Here is a 17,079-nt window from a genome sequence, read left to right on the forward strand (position 1 = left end):
AAAGGTCGACATGATTCTAGGGCGAAAGGTCATTAGTTCGACAGGTCATTAGTTCGACAAGGTCATTAGTTCGACATTGTCTATGTCGACATTCACAAGGTCGACATGGGGTTTTTCACTGTTTTTTTACCTGAATGTCAACACAGTCGACATGGACACAGTTTAAAGTGCACTGCATCCCCTCGCATCGCTCGCTGCGCTCGCTATGCGTCGGGCACGGTGCCTCGCTACGCTCGGCACACTATTTTATTCTCCCGCCACGCCCTAGTGGATGGTAGGGCATGAAATACCGCCTGTCGGCACATGTTGGCTCAAAAAACAGTGAAAAACTCCATGTCGACCTTGTGAATGTCGACATAGACAATGTCGAACTAATGACCTGTCGAACTAATGACCTTTCGAACTAGAATCATGTCGACCTTTTCCCATGTCGACCTAGAGTCATGTCGACCTTTTAGCATGTCGACCTAATGGATTCGACCTAATGACTGTCGACCATAATGCAGTAGACCAAATGACCACATCCCGAAAGGCAGATAGTCCTGCATGAATTATGCTTCAAAGTGGTTTGTTCCTGACCTGGGACTAGCCCTTAAAGCAGTGCATTACAGGCCTTAGATTTGCAGATTCCTAGCAAAGCAGCCTAGACCAGCCATTGCTGTCCAGTTGCAGATAACCTAAGTAGGAGTCGGGAGTTGCCTAATGGAATATCCAGCACCTGCGTCGTAGTCTACCGAAGCCAATGTAATTGGGAGCTGTTGTCCCAAGAGGAGTTCTACAAGATGTATTCTTTTATAAAGTAAAAGAAAATGTCTTGTACACTTTTAAAAGTAATGCAGAAGTGCTTCCTTATTTTCAAGATCTATGCTACTACTTGTATCTCTCCAGAACCCTTCTCGTGATCTGGCATTATTCTGAAAAGAAGCAAGTAATTGTACACATGGGCAAACCCTTGGGTGGGGCAGTTGTAACATGTGTAGAGAAATCTAGATATGGGTGAGGTGTGTCCAAACGAAAATGTAAATTGCAGTGTAAAACTACAGCTATCATTAGCATGCCGTACATGCAAAGCAGCATACATTTAGCCGGCACAGTATTTGCTCCCCTTGCATTGCAACACGAGTTGTTCCAGATAAATTGACATGCATTTATTGCTTTACCACCAAATCAAAATTAGGCCCAGGGTGCATAAGATTATCATTAAATATACTGCTCCATGGAGGCACTTATCGAGGTAATGAAATAATGTATTATACAAATCACTTTTTACACGTCACAGCCTTAAGTTAAAACACATATACGCAAGTAGAAAATCCAGTTATTTGATTGAGAAAACTATTTGTTTGGAAATAAGAGTTATGGACTCTACATCAGCACAAGATAGATTTTTCCCAGTGGATAAATAATGGTCAACTTCTAGATGTTCTAGGTCCAGATCTTCCAGTACGAAAAAAAAATAATAGATTTTGTATCTGTCTTTTTGGAACTAATGAACTCACCCTTCAAGAAGGACTTTGTGTGTGTGTGTGTGTCTGTCTAAGTGTATTGTGTGTTTATAGCATTATGATTTATGCATACCTCCCAACATGACCCTCTCCAGAAGGGACACAATGCTCTGATCCTGGACTTTCCTCTTAATGTATGATTTCCATCACCGGTGTTGAACAGATAAATTGCTAAGAAAGGTGCTTCAACACAGGTGATGGCAATTCTAAATTAAGAGGGAAGTGCAGGAGCAGAGCGATGTGTCACTCCTGGAGAGGCTCATGTTGGGAGGTATGTTTATATACATGCCCCAGCATGGACATAGCATTTATACCTTTATACCTCCTCATGTGTTGTAGTCACATTGTATTGACTGCAATAAAAAGTAAAACAAAGGTGCCCAATGCTAGAAGAATCTAACATGACTTGGTATGACAAGAGGGGCTGTTTGTCATGACTGCAGCAAAGATGTATGAGGGCACATATTTAAACAGATACTCAAAATTATATTTTATTATTTGTGTTTTTTTTTTTTTAATCAGTGCATCCTGGGAAGGTGTTAGAGTCTGAAAAATGTACTTTAGTTAATGAGACCAAATGGCAATATTATGGCACACCAAATACTGCGGGCACACTGACTGTTACATGGGATCCAACTACATTCAAAGAAAACTCAGTCAAAATTGAAGTCTGGGGCTACCATGAAACAGGTAAAATGCCAGAGGTCAACATAACAAATTAGCTGTTATTTACTATTCGTTATCTACAGGTATTTATTTATTTAATAGTGCTCACCCAACAGAGGACCTTTTTATATTATGAAGCTTCTCCTAAGAGGTCAGTATTTCTGTACATGTATAAGTAGGAAGCACTAAATGGTGAAGTACATTTTAAAACCAAATTCTTTACTGAAAACAATTTATGAACCAAACCACATATGAAGTTGTGCTATATAAAATATCACATACAGAGCATAGTGAATAGAACTTCCAGTCATCCCACATAAGCTGGCACCCATGTAGTCCTATCCAATCCACCAGCGCTTCCTGGACCGATGATGTCACCGCATCTCCATCTTAAACATGAGTAAACATGTTTCTTCCCAAAGTATTGTACTTCAGGGTTGTCTACAGAAATCGGATCCTCCTCCAGGCCCCCCCCAAAGAGAAGCAACCGTCCCAGAAAGCTGCCTGACACCCCCCCCCCCCCCAACAGGGTCCACAGGTCAAATTATGTGAATTGCGCCATTTTAGCCCTGCCCACTGCCGTGCAATGCCTTAAAAACGGCATTGCATGTCAGGGGGAGTGGCCAAAACATCACGATTGCTCTGTCCACGCCCCCAAACAAGTGATCACTTACATGTGCCCCCCCTCACACACACACACTTTTCACTCACGGGGTGAGCAGGCTTTCTTCTGCGCAGCTAACACCTACTGTAGCGCTGTTCCAGCGCTACAGAGGCTGATATTGTCTTTGGCTTATGCGTCTCCATGGACGTCAGCACAAACAATGCGCTATCCCCAAACTTGTCCTTTCTCTGTAGGATAATAATTTGTCCCTGAATGTTCATGCCCTGCTCATACTATCTTCATCTAGTTTCTGTGGGTAATTTTTTTTATAAAAACTGTACTGTAGATATTAGCTTGTTCATAAAATTTCAGCATTGAATGTTGGCCTTCTACTTAATGAAATAGCAGCTTTCAAATTTTACATAACTATTACTATCTACAGATTTTATAGGGGTAAATGTGTTCTTACTTTTGCAATGCCCATTTATCGAATACCAGATGCAAAAACTCAGTTTTCGTTTTTGGAAAATTGTGCATGAAACTCATTATTCAAAAACGCCATGAAGCTGAGAAACTGTTCTTACTCCCTTCCTACACAATTAACAACTCTGCTATATATTGTTTAAAAAGTATCAGATGATCAAAGAAGGGATTCAATGTCCTGTCTAGAACATATTAATTCTCCCATACATTAGGGTATAGACATGCAAAAACATGGTGCAAATAGTGTGCCCATAGCAGTGCCACACCCACCATCTATAGTTCATGCACTCCAGCTGGAACATTTTTTTATAAACACTGGAATCCTTCCTTAAATATGTATAAACAGCTTCTAATCCCGTTACAGGGAATGATGCTATAGAAAGATGTCAAAACTACAACAGCTATATCCCTCAGACCATATGAGATCATAATCTTCAGCACCTGAGAGGCGTCTTTCAAATATGAGTCCAACTGCATCACATAATAATTTTTTTTCTATTCATCTATAACTCCCCAGGTGCTCCTTATACTAGCTCTTGGACAGCTTCCTGGTTGTATCTATATACACTGGTACATGAGCAAGTTAATAGTGGGACTTATACTTTCTCACCTAAACCTGCAGAAGATCGACATAATATCTTTGAATTTGGAAGCCTAAGGATTATACCTCAGCAGTATGCCGATGGGGACATGTAAGATCTATGTCTGTAATACAATGATATTTACATGTCTATAAAGTTGTAGACTTTAGACTGTAGTGTAGAGGATAGTTTACTACACATAAGAAGCTACACATGAAATAGAGCAACCGAAGGGAACATTATGCCTAATTAACCAGTGGATGCAGGAGTGACTTTAAAAGATACAGATACAGGTGTCATCTTTTGCAATAAGATGCGTACTAGCTGCTTCTCAGATCTGCTCCCTGCGACCAAAGAAAAGCAGTGTGACCATTGTGCTGATGATTGGACATCTGAGCAACCCTATTTACTTAGAATTTGCACCACAGTTAGCTGCACATGCCAGTATATCTGCTTCAGAAATGCAGTCACTGGCTTTGGCACACTTTGAAAAAGATGCCAAAGCCTCATTATTTAGAACTGCCTCCAACAGTCTGCAATCCAGCTACAGCTAAGAACAGGGCCGGCACAAGCCTAGAACATAGATTTTGGCACACTGACTGATGATATTGTGGGTGGAACTACAATGTGGGTGGGGTATAAAGTGGCCCACCCACATAAAGCCAGATGCACATACACTAAAAAGACTGATTTTTTAAATCCTCAGACTTCTGTGTATAGCCCTCCAACACACACTTATGGTTGCAGCTCCCATCTTACTGGTGCTCCCCCCACAACCTTGAATGTAGCTCCCACCAGCATAACTTCCCACTTTGCTATATATGTATAGGATGCACCACCCAGTAACCAAGAGTACCCAACTTAGGTTACCCACCATGAACCAACACAAGTGGCACTGAGGGGTAGATTTATTAAGCTCGCTAAAGTGATAAAGTTTCAGTTTTTTATCACCAGCCAATCAGCTCCTACCTGTCAGTTTTCAAACCAAGCCTGTAACTTCACAGTTAGGAGCTGATTGGCTGGTGATAAAAACCAGACTACACCAATCTGCCCCCCAGTGCATTACTACACCCTCTTGAATAATCTATTACACATACACATACACACACACGTACACACACACACACACACACTACATATATAAGTACATACACTGCATTCATACACACACAATACATATGTACTGTACATACACAGGGTTGGATCCAGAACAAAATGACAGGAGGGGCACCATGTGATGGGAAAGCGTCATGCGTACTGCTCCCAGAAGCTCTGTGCAGCTACACTTTCACTTGGCATCTCATTAATCCCATGGATGGATTAATGTTTCCGTGGGATTAATCTTCATTTGATATAAGAAATATCGATTTTTTTTTAAATCTCACAACCAGTTGTTCTTCACACAAATATTAATATTCACATAAAACAATATCATGATATCCAATTAACAACATATGTAAACATTTATATACCACATGTAAAAACATACAGTTCTCTAATGTATATACGGTGGATCAGAAACTAATATTAGCGTAGATGTCCTTATATTCTAAAGGTCCATACACACTGGGCGATTATGCCCAGCATGTATGGACAGCGATGACCTCTGTCATTATGCCCAGCGTGTATGGACAGCGATGACCTCTGTCATTATGCCCGATGACCTCTGTCATAGTTGGGGGGGAAAGCCGCTCAGTTCATACACACTGAGTGGCTTTCCCATTGCCCGGCGCCATCAGCAGGGAGGAAGGACGGATTTGCATAGAGCAGCGCTATGCAAAGCCATCCACAAAGCCGTTCATCTGCTGGTAATACCAGCAGCTGAGTGGCTTTCCCGGCGATGATGCAAACTTGCTGTTTTGTGCGGCTTTCCGCTCAATATCGCCCAGTGTATATGGGCCTTAAGCCTTCACTTGAATAATAGCTGATCTCAATTTACAGTATAGAAAGACCACTTTCTCCACAGTATTGGTCTTTGTATAGTAGAAAGTGTAAATGACATATTACCTGTCTCCACTCCCTTTCACTGTTATTGGAAATATCTATACTTACAGGCAGTAAGTGTTGTGTCATATAGAAGAACATAATACACAATTACTGTAAGTAGGCATGTATGATTATATAAGCTATTAACACAGTACAATTAACGGCTGGTGTGTTTGTAATTACTGTATTGTATTCTCTGCAGGAATGTCCATTCATTATGGAGCGTGGACCATGCCATGGCCTGGCACCTAAGTGAAGACTTTCGCAGGGACTCTGCCAGCTGGGCATACAATAAATGTATAAATTGGAATCAAAGTGACAAAAAACTACCTAACTTTCTCTCCGAGATCATCGATTGCCCATGCACATTGGCACAGTCCAGAGCAGACACTGGCAGATTTCATGTACGTTGTTTATACAATGTCTCCATAACTGCACGTTATGGTAGTTTCCGAATAGTGCACATTTATGGACAGCTGCATCAAACTTCAAAAAGTGATAAAGTGGAGAGTGATAAACACCCAGCCAGTCAGTTCTTACCTGTCATTTTTCAAACGCAACCTGTAACATGCAGGTAGGCGCTGATTGGCTGGTTGTTTATCACTCTCCACTTTATCACTTTTTAAAGCTTGATACACTTGGCCGTTAGTAATCTCTGTCCAATGGTGTTGGAGAAATGTCTGTACATTAGTTCTAGTACTTATCTATTGTTAAAGTGAGATTCAAAGGAAGCTTTCTGTATTTTTTATGTTATTTAAAATGATATAGCTATCCATATATTCCATACATGGGTCCATTACATTACATTTTACACTACACCAGCCTGTGCCCACCGGGATATCCCCAGCAATGCCGCTACATAGTATTACCACCCTGTATGGTGGTACTGTCTACTTACTGTACCGTTATATAGCAGGTGGTTCTATAATGCTTATTTCTGCCTAGAAACACTAATGTCAGGAACCAATTGTAATGGTGTCATGCAAATGAGTGCGCATTCAGCTAGCGTGACATTTACCAACTTTAATAATGAAAGAAGCACCTGATTACACAGCAGAGCTTATCTCATAGGATTGGGCAGCAGACACTTTAATGCTTCATAGTAAGTACTGATGACATGAGAACCAGACTAGCATAAACATGAGTTGACCTAATATTCATTAGTAAATAAAGCTATAGAAGAAGGGTGTAAACAGGTTCCACCTTACATTAAATATTGCCCAATAAATATTTTCTAGCTTGCAGTAAATGCCAAACCCTGTTCAACTGCAGGTCATGTCAATTCAAGCAATAAATTGAAGGCTATACTGTATAAGCTATAGCGGCCTATAATATCACTTTTGCCAATGACACCACAAAGCTCAGTTAATAACAACACATAGAAATAGAAATGATAATAAATAATAGACCACACACAGTACAGTATAGTAAATCATGTTAATTCCATCCTTTTATATTATAGCCAGATTATGGATGTGACATAGACACGGGAAGCGTGTGCACTTACCACCCAGGAGCTGTGCACTGCGTTAGGGGAATCTATGGCAGGTAAGTTGTCCCGGTCATATAACTCACTATTACGACTACAGCTTTAGGAATCTTTTCTTGTAGAGATTTGTAGTGATTTAAACCAGTTAAGGGATATCTTACATATATTACTACAGAGTGATTCAAAAGTTGCAGTGCACCTGTTTGTTTCAAAAACTGCAGGAAATGGGAAAAACTGAATACTAGAGTAAGGTATGGGTGAGGTGGGCTATCTTTTATCTTTTAATGTATGTACCTAACATATACTAGAGTATTCCGTTTTCACACTTCCTGCACTGTTTTTGAAACAAAATGGTGTGCTGCAACTTTTGAATCACCCTATGTTTTACATTCATTGTTATATTACATTAAGGGGAACTTTTAGTAAAAGAAGAGCAAATAGTTCATGAAGTACGGTATTTAACACTAACTTTACCTTGAAATCTCTGTAAAATATAGAACTTGTCCCACCATTACTATATACAGGGCCGGATTATGGTATGTGGGGGCCCTGGACAAAAAGGGGGGGTGGGTTTGGTCAATCGCACAAGACTACTATAAATTAGTATAGGACCCCTAATCTTAATACTCGAGTATGAATAGTCTCAAAACAGGGGTGTGCTACCTTCGGACATGGGTTGAGTCAATTCAGAAGAAAGAAGAAAGATATGTCCTTTAGATGGTGCACCAAAGAAAAAGTAAAATGTAACTTTTATTAGGTCATCATAAAATGCTGCGAGAAAATATTAAAAAACACAATGTAGACATACACAGGTAGGGTACACACAATTAAAACAAAGGTGGCAGGCAGATGTTGCTAACGATGATTATACTGTATATTGAACGTGTTTAGGTGTGTCACTTGTTAACAGTTTATGGCTACACCAATTCTGTGCAGAAATGTGGGTCTGCAGATCCCACACGTTGCTGCTAGATAAAGGGGTGCTAGGAAGGAGTGGGTTAAATAACCTCTTATAACTCCGCGTGTCTCTTTTGCTCCAACTCTATTATAATTATGAAATAATCATGCGTCTATATTCTGAGACACTAGACAGAAATGCCTTGTATATGTCTCAGGATAGAACATGTAAATATATAAAGATTATCAGTGGTCACTCTACACTAAATCAGGGTGTTCCACTGCGTTATTTGCAGATAGGAATCGCCGCCCTGTGAGAGGATCTGATAATAATGCTCCCTCGGTGTGTAGTATATTCTTGCACATAGAGTTTAGTACAGAGCACTGTTGCAGGCAAGTCTTAGCCCTTAAAAGGACTGGTGAGACATCGAAACTGTTTAGAACCCACAATCAAAATGCATATATAAGAAAAATAAAGAAATTTTTTTTTTCTTATATGCATTTTGATTGTGTGTTCTAAACAGTTGCGATGTCTCACCAGTCCTTTTAAGGGCTAAGACTTGCCTGCAACACAGAGGCGTAACTACTTTTTTTGCGCCCCCCCGCCGGACATTTCGGGCGCCCCCGCCGGACATTTCGCGCCCCCCCCCCCGAAATATTAATCCCCTCCTTACCCGTCCCCATTGCCGCCGGCGCTTCTGCCTCTAACCCGACACGCAGATCTGTGTCGGGTGACGGGCGGTCCCCGGCTCCGGCTGCAGTGCTAATATAATAACAGACACTCGGAAAATGGCTGCCCCCATACAGCATTATGGGGGCAGCCATTTTCTGAGTGTCTCTTATTATATTAGCACTGCAGCCGGAGCCGGGGACCGCCCGTCACCCGACACAGATCTGCGTGTCGGGTTAGAGGCAGCGGCAATGGGGTAAGGAGGGGGAGGGCAGGAGTCAGGAGCCGGGACCAGGTGGTAACTATAGTCCCGCAGACCCCCCAGGCGCCCACACCTGCCTAGCGCCGCCCCGCCACCACGGGGGCTGCGGGACTATAGTTACGCCACTGCTGCAACAGTGCTCTGTACTCAACTCTATGTGCAAGAATATACTACACACCGAGGGAGCATTATTATCAGATCCTCTCACAGGGCGGCGATTCCTATCTGCAAATAAACGCAGTGGAACACCCTGATATAGGGGTTTATTCTAGTTCATTCTTTCTGACAAAATCCTTCTTAGATGGACAAAACCATGTGCACTGCAGGGGGGCAGATGTAACATGTGCAGAGAGAATAAGATTTGGGTGAGTTTTTTTGTTTCTGTGCAGGGAAAATACTGACTGCATGATTTTACACTGCAATATAGATCTCACTTTGAAGAAAAACCCCACCCAAATCTAATTCTCTCTGCACAAGTTACATCTGCCCCACCCGCAGTGCACATGGTTTTGTCCATCTAAGAAGGATTTTGTCAGAAAGAATGGACTAGAATAACCCCCTTAGTGTAGAGTGACCACTGATAATCTTTGTATATTTACATGTTCTATCCTGAGACATATACATATACATATACACTGTCTAGTGTCTCAGAATATAGACGCATAAGTGATAAGTGTATAAGTGATCGCTCACTTATGGCATTTTTAAACACTGCCCTTCCCGCAAGCTGGATCAGATTAGCACAAGTCTATGCAAATGTAATAAATGAATACTCAATTAGTAAAACTTAAAATATGACCATAGAAGAGAAGAAATATTATTTAAATATTATGACCTGATTTCTCTCTCCCCAGTCCTGAATACGCTGCGGGGCAGCAGTGCTGCTATGATGACAAAGGTTTCCAGGTTCTCACTAATGATTCACTAGGGGGCAGCACCCCTGACAGAGGTCATGACTGGGGCTCCCCCCCATACAGGAAGCCCCCCAGGGTACCAGGCTTCTCTCACTGGATCTATGATGTGATCAGTTTCTATTACTGTTGCCTGTGGTCAGATAACTGCCAATACTACATGGATTTGAGACCGTCCAGTGACTGTCGCACATATACTCCACCAAAAGTCGGTTAGTAAATATATATTGGATATAAAAGCTAAATAATATTACAGCGACATTACTGTAAATAATTGTACTAAATGTTCGGATGTAGTACGGATGCAGATTTCATTATGGCATCTATGGCCCTCGATTAGAAGAAACATGCAAAAGTTGAGATATTTAATTGAATGTCAGAGAAGACTGCCAATTAGCTTAATTGGTACTTGTTTCCTAGCACGGCCACAATCGCGGGCATCGTGTGCCTTAACTTTAAGGCACACGATGCCCGCGATTTCCCCATAGGCTTCAATGTTAAAATATTTTAACATTGAAGCCTATGCGCGTCCGACGCGATGCCCCCGATTTCTCCATAGGCTTCAATGTTAAAATATTTTAACTTTGAAAATTAGTGCATTTAACATAGGAAAAAATGGAAAATGGCCCAATATGGGCCATTTCTCATTGGGTATGGCCCCGGCATGTGTGTAAAAAATAATGGCCCCCCATTGTGGCCGCCACACCCACGATTGACGCAAACCCGAAGCGTGGCGAGCGCAGCGAGCCGGCGAGGGGCGGCGGTGCGCGTCCTCCGACCTTTTCATTCCCCTACTATCCACGTCGGCGTGGAGTTGAGAATATATAGTGTATTTGTATTTACCTAGCCTGAAGCGTGGCGAGCGCAGCGTGCCCCGCGAGGGGACACGAATACCTGTCAAGCCCACGAGGGTACATCGCGTCGGTCGCGTCGTTTTGTGCGTTTTGGTATGCACCCGACGCGACCGACGCAATTTTTTTTCCGACACGACCACCACGATAGAAAACGTGGTGGCCGTGCTAGGAAACAAGTACCGCTTAATTTAAATAAAAGTAAAATTATTAAGAGAATAAAAGTGCTACTAGTCACTAGATGGAAGTTGGTATTTCCATCCATGCAATACAGAAAAAGTAGATGTAGAGTCATTTTCTGGGGCTAGGAAAATAAATGCAGGCATGCACTTTTGTTTTCAGAAAGCGGTTAAATAGGTGCACTTGCATAAATTGAAGTGCATTGTGGAAGTGCATTTGTTCCAGTTCATAAATGGAGCCCACTGATTATTTGAAATGAATGTGAAATCATTTTTAAAAAATCCTAGTTATTTTGTCATCAAGTGTATGCAAAGGTTTTTTTTTTAAAGCCATATCTCCATCTAGTGGATAAAAAATATATTGCAAGTTCCAGTTAAAACATTCACTGTACAGTAGTCCCTTATTCATTTTATCATTATACTTTGTTTATATGGACAGACAAGGGTTCCTCAGCCTCTTGTAAAGTAAATTAATAGAGATTATTTCTTTATGCAGATTCTACTGTTATTTTTTTTTTGTTGATGTTTGTATTAATATAATTTATATATAGCATACATTTATGTTCTAATAAATTAAGCATGCATATCAGAATATTCAGGTGCTGATTTTATGTGGAGACAAAGTAATAAAGAACCCTTTTCAGGGTATACCTCATACAGTATGTCATACATGGTTTTACCACTTTCATTGAAATTCGTATATCACTTTCATTTTACACAATTACTTAAATACTCTATAGTAAAATTCCTCATATCATTATTTTCCATAAACAATCCCTTTTAAAATCCATTCTGTTGATTGATGAAAGTTGTGGTTCTGTTAATCTTAACAGTACATCATATTTCTCATTAGCTTTACTAGTGATGTAAGATTTCTGATATTACAGTTGAGTTTACAGTACATATAAACATTTTCACAATGCATAGAAACAGTAAATGCAGTCTAAAGATCTGTTTAGACCACTTAATGCACGAATGTAAATACAGTCTAAGAGGGCATACACACGGGGCGGGGTGTCTTAAGCACCGTGCTGATCGATCTACTTTAGCACACATCGCTGACACCAATGCGATGCACCAGCTGGATTCAGTATTGAATCCCGGCGGTCGGGATCCCGGCGTTCAGAATCCCGACGCCGGAATCCCGACAGCCGAAATGCCGACAAGGGGGGGACGTGGATCGCCCCCCCTTGCGGGCTCGCTGCGCTCGCCACGCAGCGGGCCCGGTGCCTCGCTACGCTCGGCACACTAATTTATTCTCCCTCCAGGGGTGTCGTGGACACCCCAGGAGGGAGAATGTGTTGGCTTTTCGGCGGTCGGGATTCCGGTGTCGGGATTCTGAACGCCGGGATCCCGACCGCCGGGATTTTAACTGCATCCCGCACCAGCTCTGCGTGCTGAGCGATATGTGCTGAGTCTCTGGTGAGAACAGATCTGACTAGATTTTTACTACATTTATTAAACATCTAGTCAGGCGAGGGACCACGCATCAACATTGCTCAAGGGCATACACACGGAGCGATCTGTGCTTTAATTTCTAGCATAACTGGCTGCCCATTAAATGGTGAATCATTTTCAAGATTAAGTTACTGAGTTTCAAAGCCCTACATGACCAAGGCCCATGTTACCTGAAGCAGCTTCATACTGTCCCAGCCGCGTACTGCGATCTGTAGATGAAGGGCTTTTAGCAGTACCTAATACCACGCGGCTCTGATTCTATGGAACTCACTTCTCTGCACTGTTCGAGAGAAACATTCAAAAACAGACTCAAGACCTTCCTGTTTACTCAAGCTTTTCAGTATAATTTATGAAAAGCTTTTCTGTACTTCATTGTTCCTGTACTGTATTTCATTGATTCAATATGTTAAGCGCATTGAGTCCTATTGGAGAAAGAGTGCTATATAAATACTATTATTATTATTATTATTATTATTATTATTATTATTATTATTATTAAATCACCCCTTAAGAATCACCTATAAACATCCCTGGCCCTACAGTGGTATGAAAAAGTTTTGGGCTCTTTCTAATTTCATCTATTTTTGACCACATGTCACATTTATTGTATTAGATGTTCAAACAAAACTGAATATAAGACAAAGACAACCTTAATAAACACAAAATACAGTTTATAAATGGCCCTTTATTATTGAAGAAAATTAAATATTTTAGCACCAACTTGACATAATCAGGCTTGATTACTTCCAGCCCCTGTTGAATCCAAACATCACTTAAATGGAGCTTTTGCAGCAATGTGGCGTTGGCCTACAGGTCTCAACAAGCAGCACTGTGGGCCTTATGAAAGTGAAATCTATATTGCAGTGTAGAAATAAAGCTGTCAGTATTTTCCCTGTACAGAAACACAATAAATCACCCAAATCTAATTCACTCTGCACATGTTACATCTGCCCCCCCCCTGCAGTGCACATTTGCAGTCCATTAGAGAAGGAATTTGCCTCTGAGAGTGAACCAGAATAAGGCCCTGAATGCTGCACTCAAAGGAAATTGCAGAAGAGATGAGAAAGTTGTTGTAATACATCAGCCTTTTCTGAGGCTCTGTGGCTCAAGTGAACCACAGTGAGACCTATTATCTCCCAATGGAGAAAACTTGGAACAGTGATGAATCTTCCCATTAACACCCAGCCTTACAATATTCCTCCAAGAGTACATTGACAACTCATGCGTGAAGTCACAACACAACCCAGACAAACATCTAAGCAACTGCAGGCCTTGCTTGCCTCATTTAATGTCAGCATTCATGATTCTACCATAAGAATGACAGTGGAGGGGATGGGAGAGTGGATAGGTGAACACTACTGTGTACAAAACGGAAAATAAAGGTTTATCTCACATTTGCTAAAATTCTATTGATAACTTCCAATAATCTTGGAGGGACATGGATCCTATTACTTTTCGAAATAACAACATCATATCAACAGTCAAACATTGCAGTGGTATTGTTATTGTATAGGGATTATAGTCTTCTTCAGATCCTGGGCTACTTGCCATAATAGGCACAATCATGAATAGAATGGCCAGTCTGTGCTCTGAAGCTTCGAGTGCAGTTGGGTTATGCAGAAAGACAGTGATCTGAAACGACTTCATGTCCCAGTCACGTTTTACATCTGCCCCACCTGCAGTGCACATGGTTTTGCCCATTTGAGAAGGAATTTGCCTCTAAGAGTGAACCAGAATAAGGCCCCAAGTTATTTACCTGTACTGATATGACTTATAAATTAGGTAAGTGGTTATGTTGCATAGACAATTCCATTAGAGGAACAATAATTATATTTATTTAATGTCATTTTTTAAAATGAAATTATCATGGTGTTTCTTTAATAATTTGAACTACTTACAAAATATACTGTTCACCTAAGTGCGCTCTTTATTATTGCAGCTTCTGCCTTTGGAGATCCTCATTTTATCACCTTTGATGGGAGACAATTCACCTTCAAAGGTTATGGAGAATACACCCTGGTCAACTCTAATCATTATTCACTCGTGATTCAGGGCCGGACAAAGCCTCCTGCATCTGCAAATGGTATGCATCTGTCCAGGGGCAGATTGGGAACTAAAAGTGGCCCTGGAAATTTTTTTAGAAGTAGCGTCACGGGTGACACAAAATCAAGTGTAGGTAGAACCAACACCAAAATAGGTGGGATTAATACATCACTACACCTATGTGGAAGTCATTGACTTCAATATGCTTGACAGTCTATTGACCTTCAGACCTTTAAGCTGCTGTGACAAACCATAAACCTCCATATTTTAAATAATACCCCAACTTCCCTCACTGTGACTAACCACAAACCCCAAATCCTACATCAATTAGAAAAAAAAATCATTACCATAATATTCCAGAATATCAAAAATCACTCCACACCTCCCCTCAGTGGAGCACAGAATCACCCCAGAAACTGTTACACCCCAAGATAGCACCCACTCCTGTCCCTTTAACAAATGTCACAATAGAGAAGGGAGCCCACCTTATATGAGGGTTTGCAGCATTAGGTGCTCTATGTTCCGGCATAGGTTGTTTGTGTGGGAGATAGGAGGGGGACAGGGCTACATCTTGATAAAAATAGTCACTGGCTGACAGGTGGCCCCACTGGTGAGTCAGGCTACTGGGGAATCTTCCCTATAGGGTCTATGGCCAATCCGCCCCTGTACCTATCATATGTAAGCAAAAAGAGCACATTACATTCATGTATGTATTATATTATTCATTAACCAAACTAAAAACAATCATTCTGATAGCCATAAGTGCTGTAGGTCAAATGGTCAAAAGGTGTTGAAGAAGATGGAATTACATTTTTCAAGGAAAATACATTCTGCTGGCACATGAGGAACAGTAACTGTATCTGTAGCCACTCATGGTTGAGCAGACATGAATGCATACGTACTGTACATTTGTGGAATGTTCACATTGTTGGTGATATTTTTGGATCGCTAACACAAATTTCTCTTGCACTGAAGGTTCCTCTTTCATCACCGGCATCTCCTCTGTAGCCATGCAGGAGAAGAGTTCTGATGTGATTGAGGTACGTCTAGCGGAACTTGTTGACAGTGTGGAGGTTCTTCTAAACCAGGAAGTTCTTAAACTTGAACGGAGGTGGCTAGACCTAAAGGGTGAGGTCACAAGCTGCTATTTACTTTCAGTATTATGAAGGTTTTTACCATAATTGCAATATATTAGATTGCTCTACCTGAATGTTAAACATTATAATTTAATAGCTGGAGTTCCACAGATCAGCTTTTAGCCTAACCCCATATCACCTAATGTTGTTATGTAAATTTGCAGATTTTAATTTGCCAATTTTACCAATGTTTTCTGTGCATTATACAGCATGTAGGGATGTATCTGATGTAGTTTTCTTCTGGTTCCAAGTCTTTTTATTTGTGTATTTTATTAAATAAATACACATTAGTCTCTCCAAAGCCTGTAAAAGCAGCCATGGGAAACATTATCCTCCTAATTTGATGTATATAGTACAGACCTCTATGTTTTGGTATAAAATAGTCATCACATTTTGGTTGTGATTTTGGCAAAACAAAAAGCAAGTTTTATAGTTATAGCAAAACCACCCTCAAGTGGTTTTGGGTCTGGATTTCTTTAAAAATGTATAAAAACAGCTAAAGAACAGACGTACCAAGCCTTGCAGAGTGATAAACTGAAGCCAAATACCAACCAATCAGCTCCTGTAATTTTTCAAACAATGGGCCAGATGCACTAAGCTTCAAAATTGATAAAATGGAGAGTGATAAACTCTTCAACTCTTTCCCAAAATCCGGGGTTTGCTCCGTTTTCAGCAAAACTGACCAAAATCAGATTAAGACATTTTTATTTCTGTGCAATAAATGGTATAATTGAGATTGTTGATAAAACAATAACATTTTCATACATGTTTCTTAACCCTTTGAGTGCCAACATCTATGTGAGCGATGTGCAAAATATCCGCTAAAAATGCCAGCGGCTTCCACATTTGTTAAGTAAATTCAAATAAAAAATGTTGTTTAAAAAAAGATTATATTTCATTTATAAACAAAGTAAACATTTAAGGTAATTATGATGCATAAAAAATGTAAAATAATGCTCCAGCCAATCAGCTATTAGCTATCAGGTGTTTGAAAAACAACAGTTAAGAGCTGATTGGCTGGAGCACCATATATCATTCATCTATGTGAGAGATGCGCAAAATATCCGCTAAAAATGCCAGCGTCTAATAACAATAATATCACTCAATAAATCTGCCTCTTAAGGATATCTTTTACAACAGAAGAAAGTTATTTTCATGATAGCTCATAAACTGCCCCTCATATCATTATACCAGCACACCACATACAAGTATCTAGACTCCATTGTCACCTCAGCTGGGCTGTGCCATAATGTATGTTGATCTATTTTCATATTTCCATATATATGCCTTATATTACCTCCAATCTTTGTCTTCTTAGGACATATGTTGACATTTTCTAACTCATTGTTGTGTTGCAA

The 17,079-nt window shown here is 40.6% G+C and overlaps 1 protein-coding gene across 2 annotated transcripts in view; it reads left to right on the forward strand.

Moving 5' to 3' along the window:
* The window catches only part of SUSD2 (sushi domain containing 2), a 179,265-nt gene that overhangs the window by 94,293 nt on the left and 67,893 nt on the right, over window positions 1-17,079 (forward strand). For both annotated transcript variants that reach the window (XM_083151485.1, XM_083151486.1), the window contains exons 16-22: window positions 2,028-2,195; window positions 3,776-3,950; window positions 6,028-6,229; window positions 7,288-7,373; window positions 9,998-10,266; window positions 14,482-14,625; window positions 15,561-15,713. In XM_083151485.1, coding sequence (XP_083007611.1) covers window positions 2,028-2,195; window positions 3,776-3,950; window positions 6,028-6,229; window positions 7,288-7,373; window positions 9,998-10,266; window positions 14,482-14,625; window positions 15,561-15,713 — 1,197 coding nt within the window. The remainder of the gene's footprint in view (window positions 1-2,027; window positions 2,196-3,775; window positions 3,951-6,027; window positions 6,230-7,287; window positions 7,374-9,997; window positions 10,267-14,481; window positions 14,626-15,560; window positions 15,714-17,079) is intronic.

The sequence above is a fragment of the Crinia signifera genome, chromosome 1, assembly GCF_055691185.1.
Source record: "Crinia signifera chromosome 1, ASM5569118v1, whole genome shotgun sequence".
In the NCBI taxonomy this organism is placed as follows: Eukaryota; Metazoa; Chordata; class Amphibia; order Anura; family Myobatrachidae; genus Crinia; species Crinia signifera.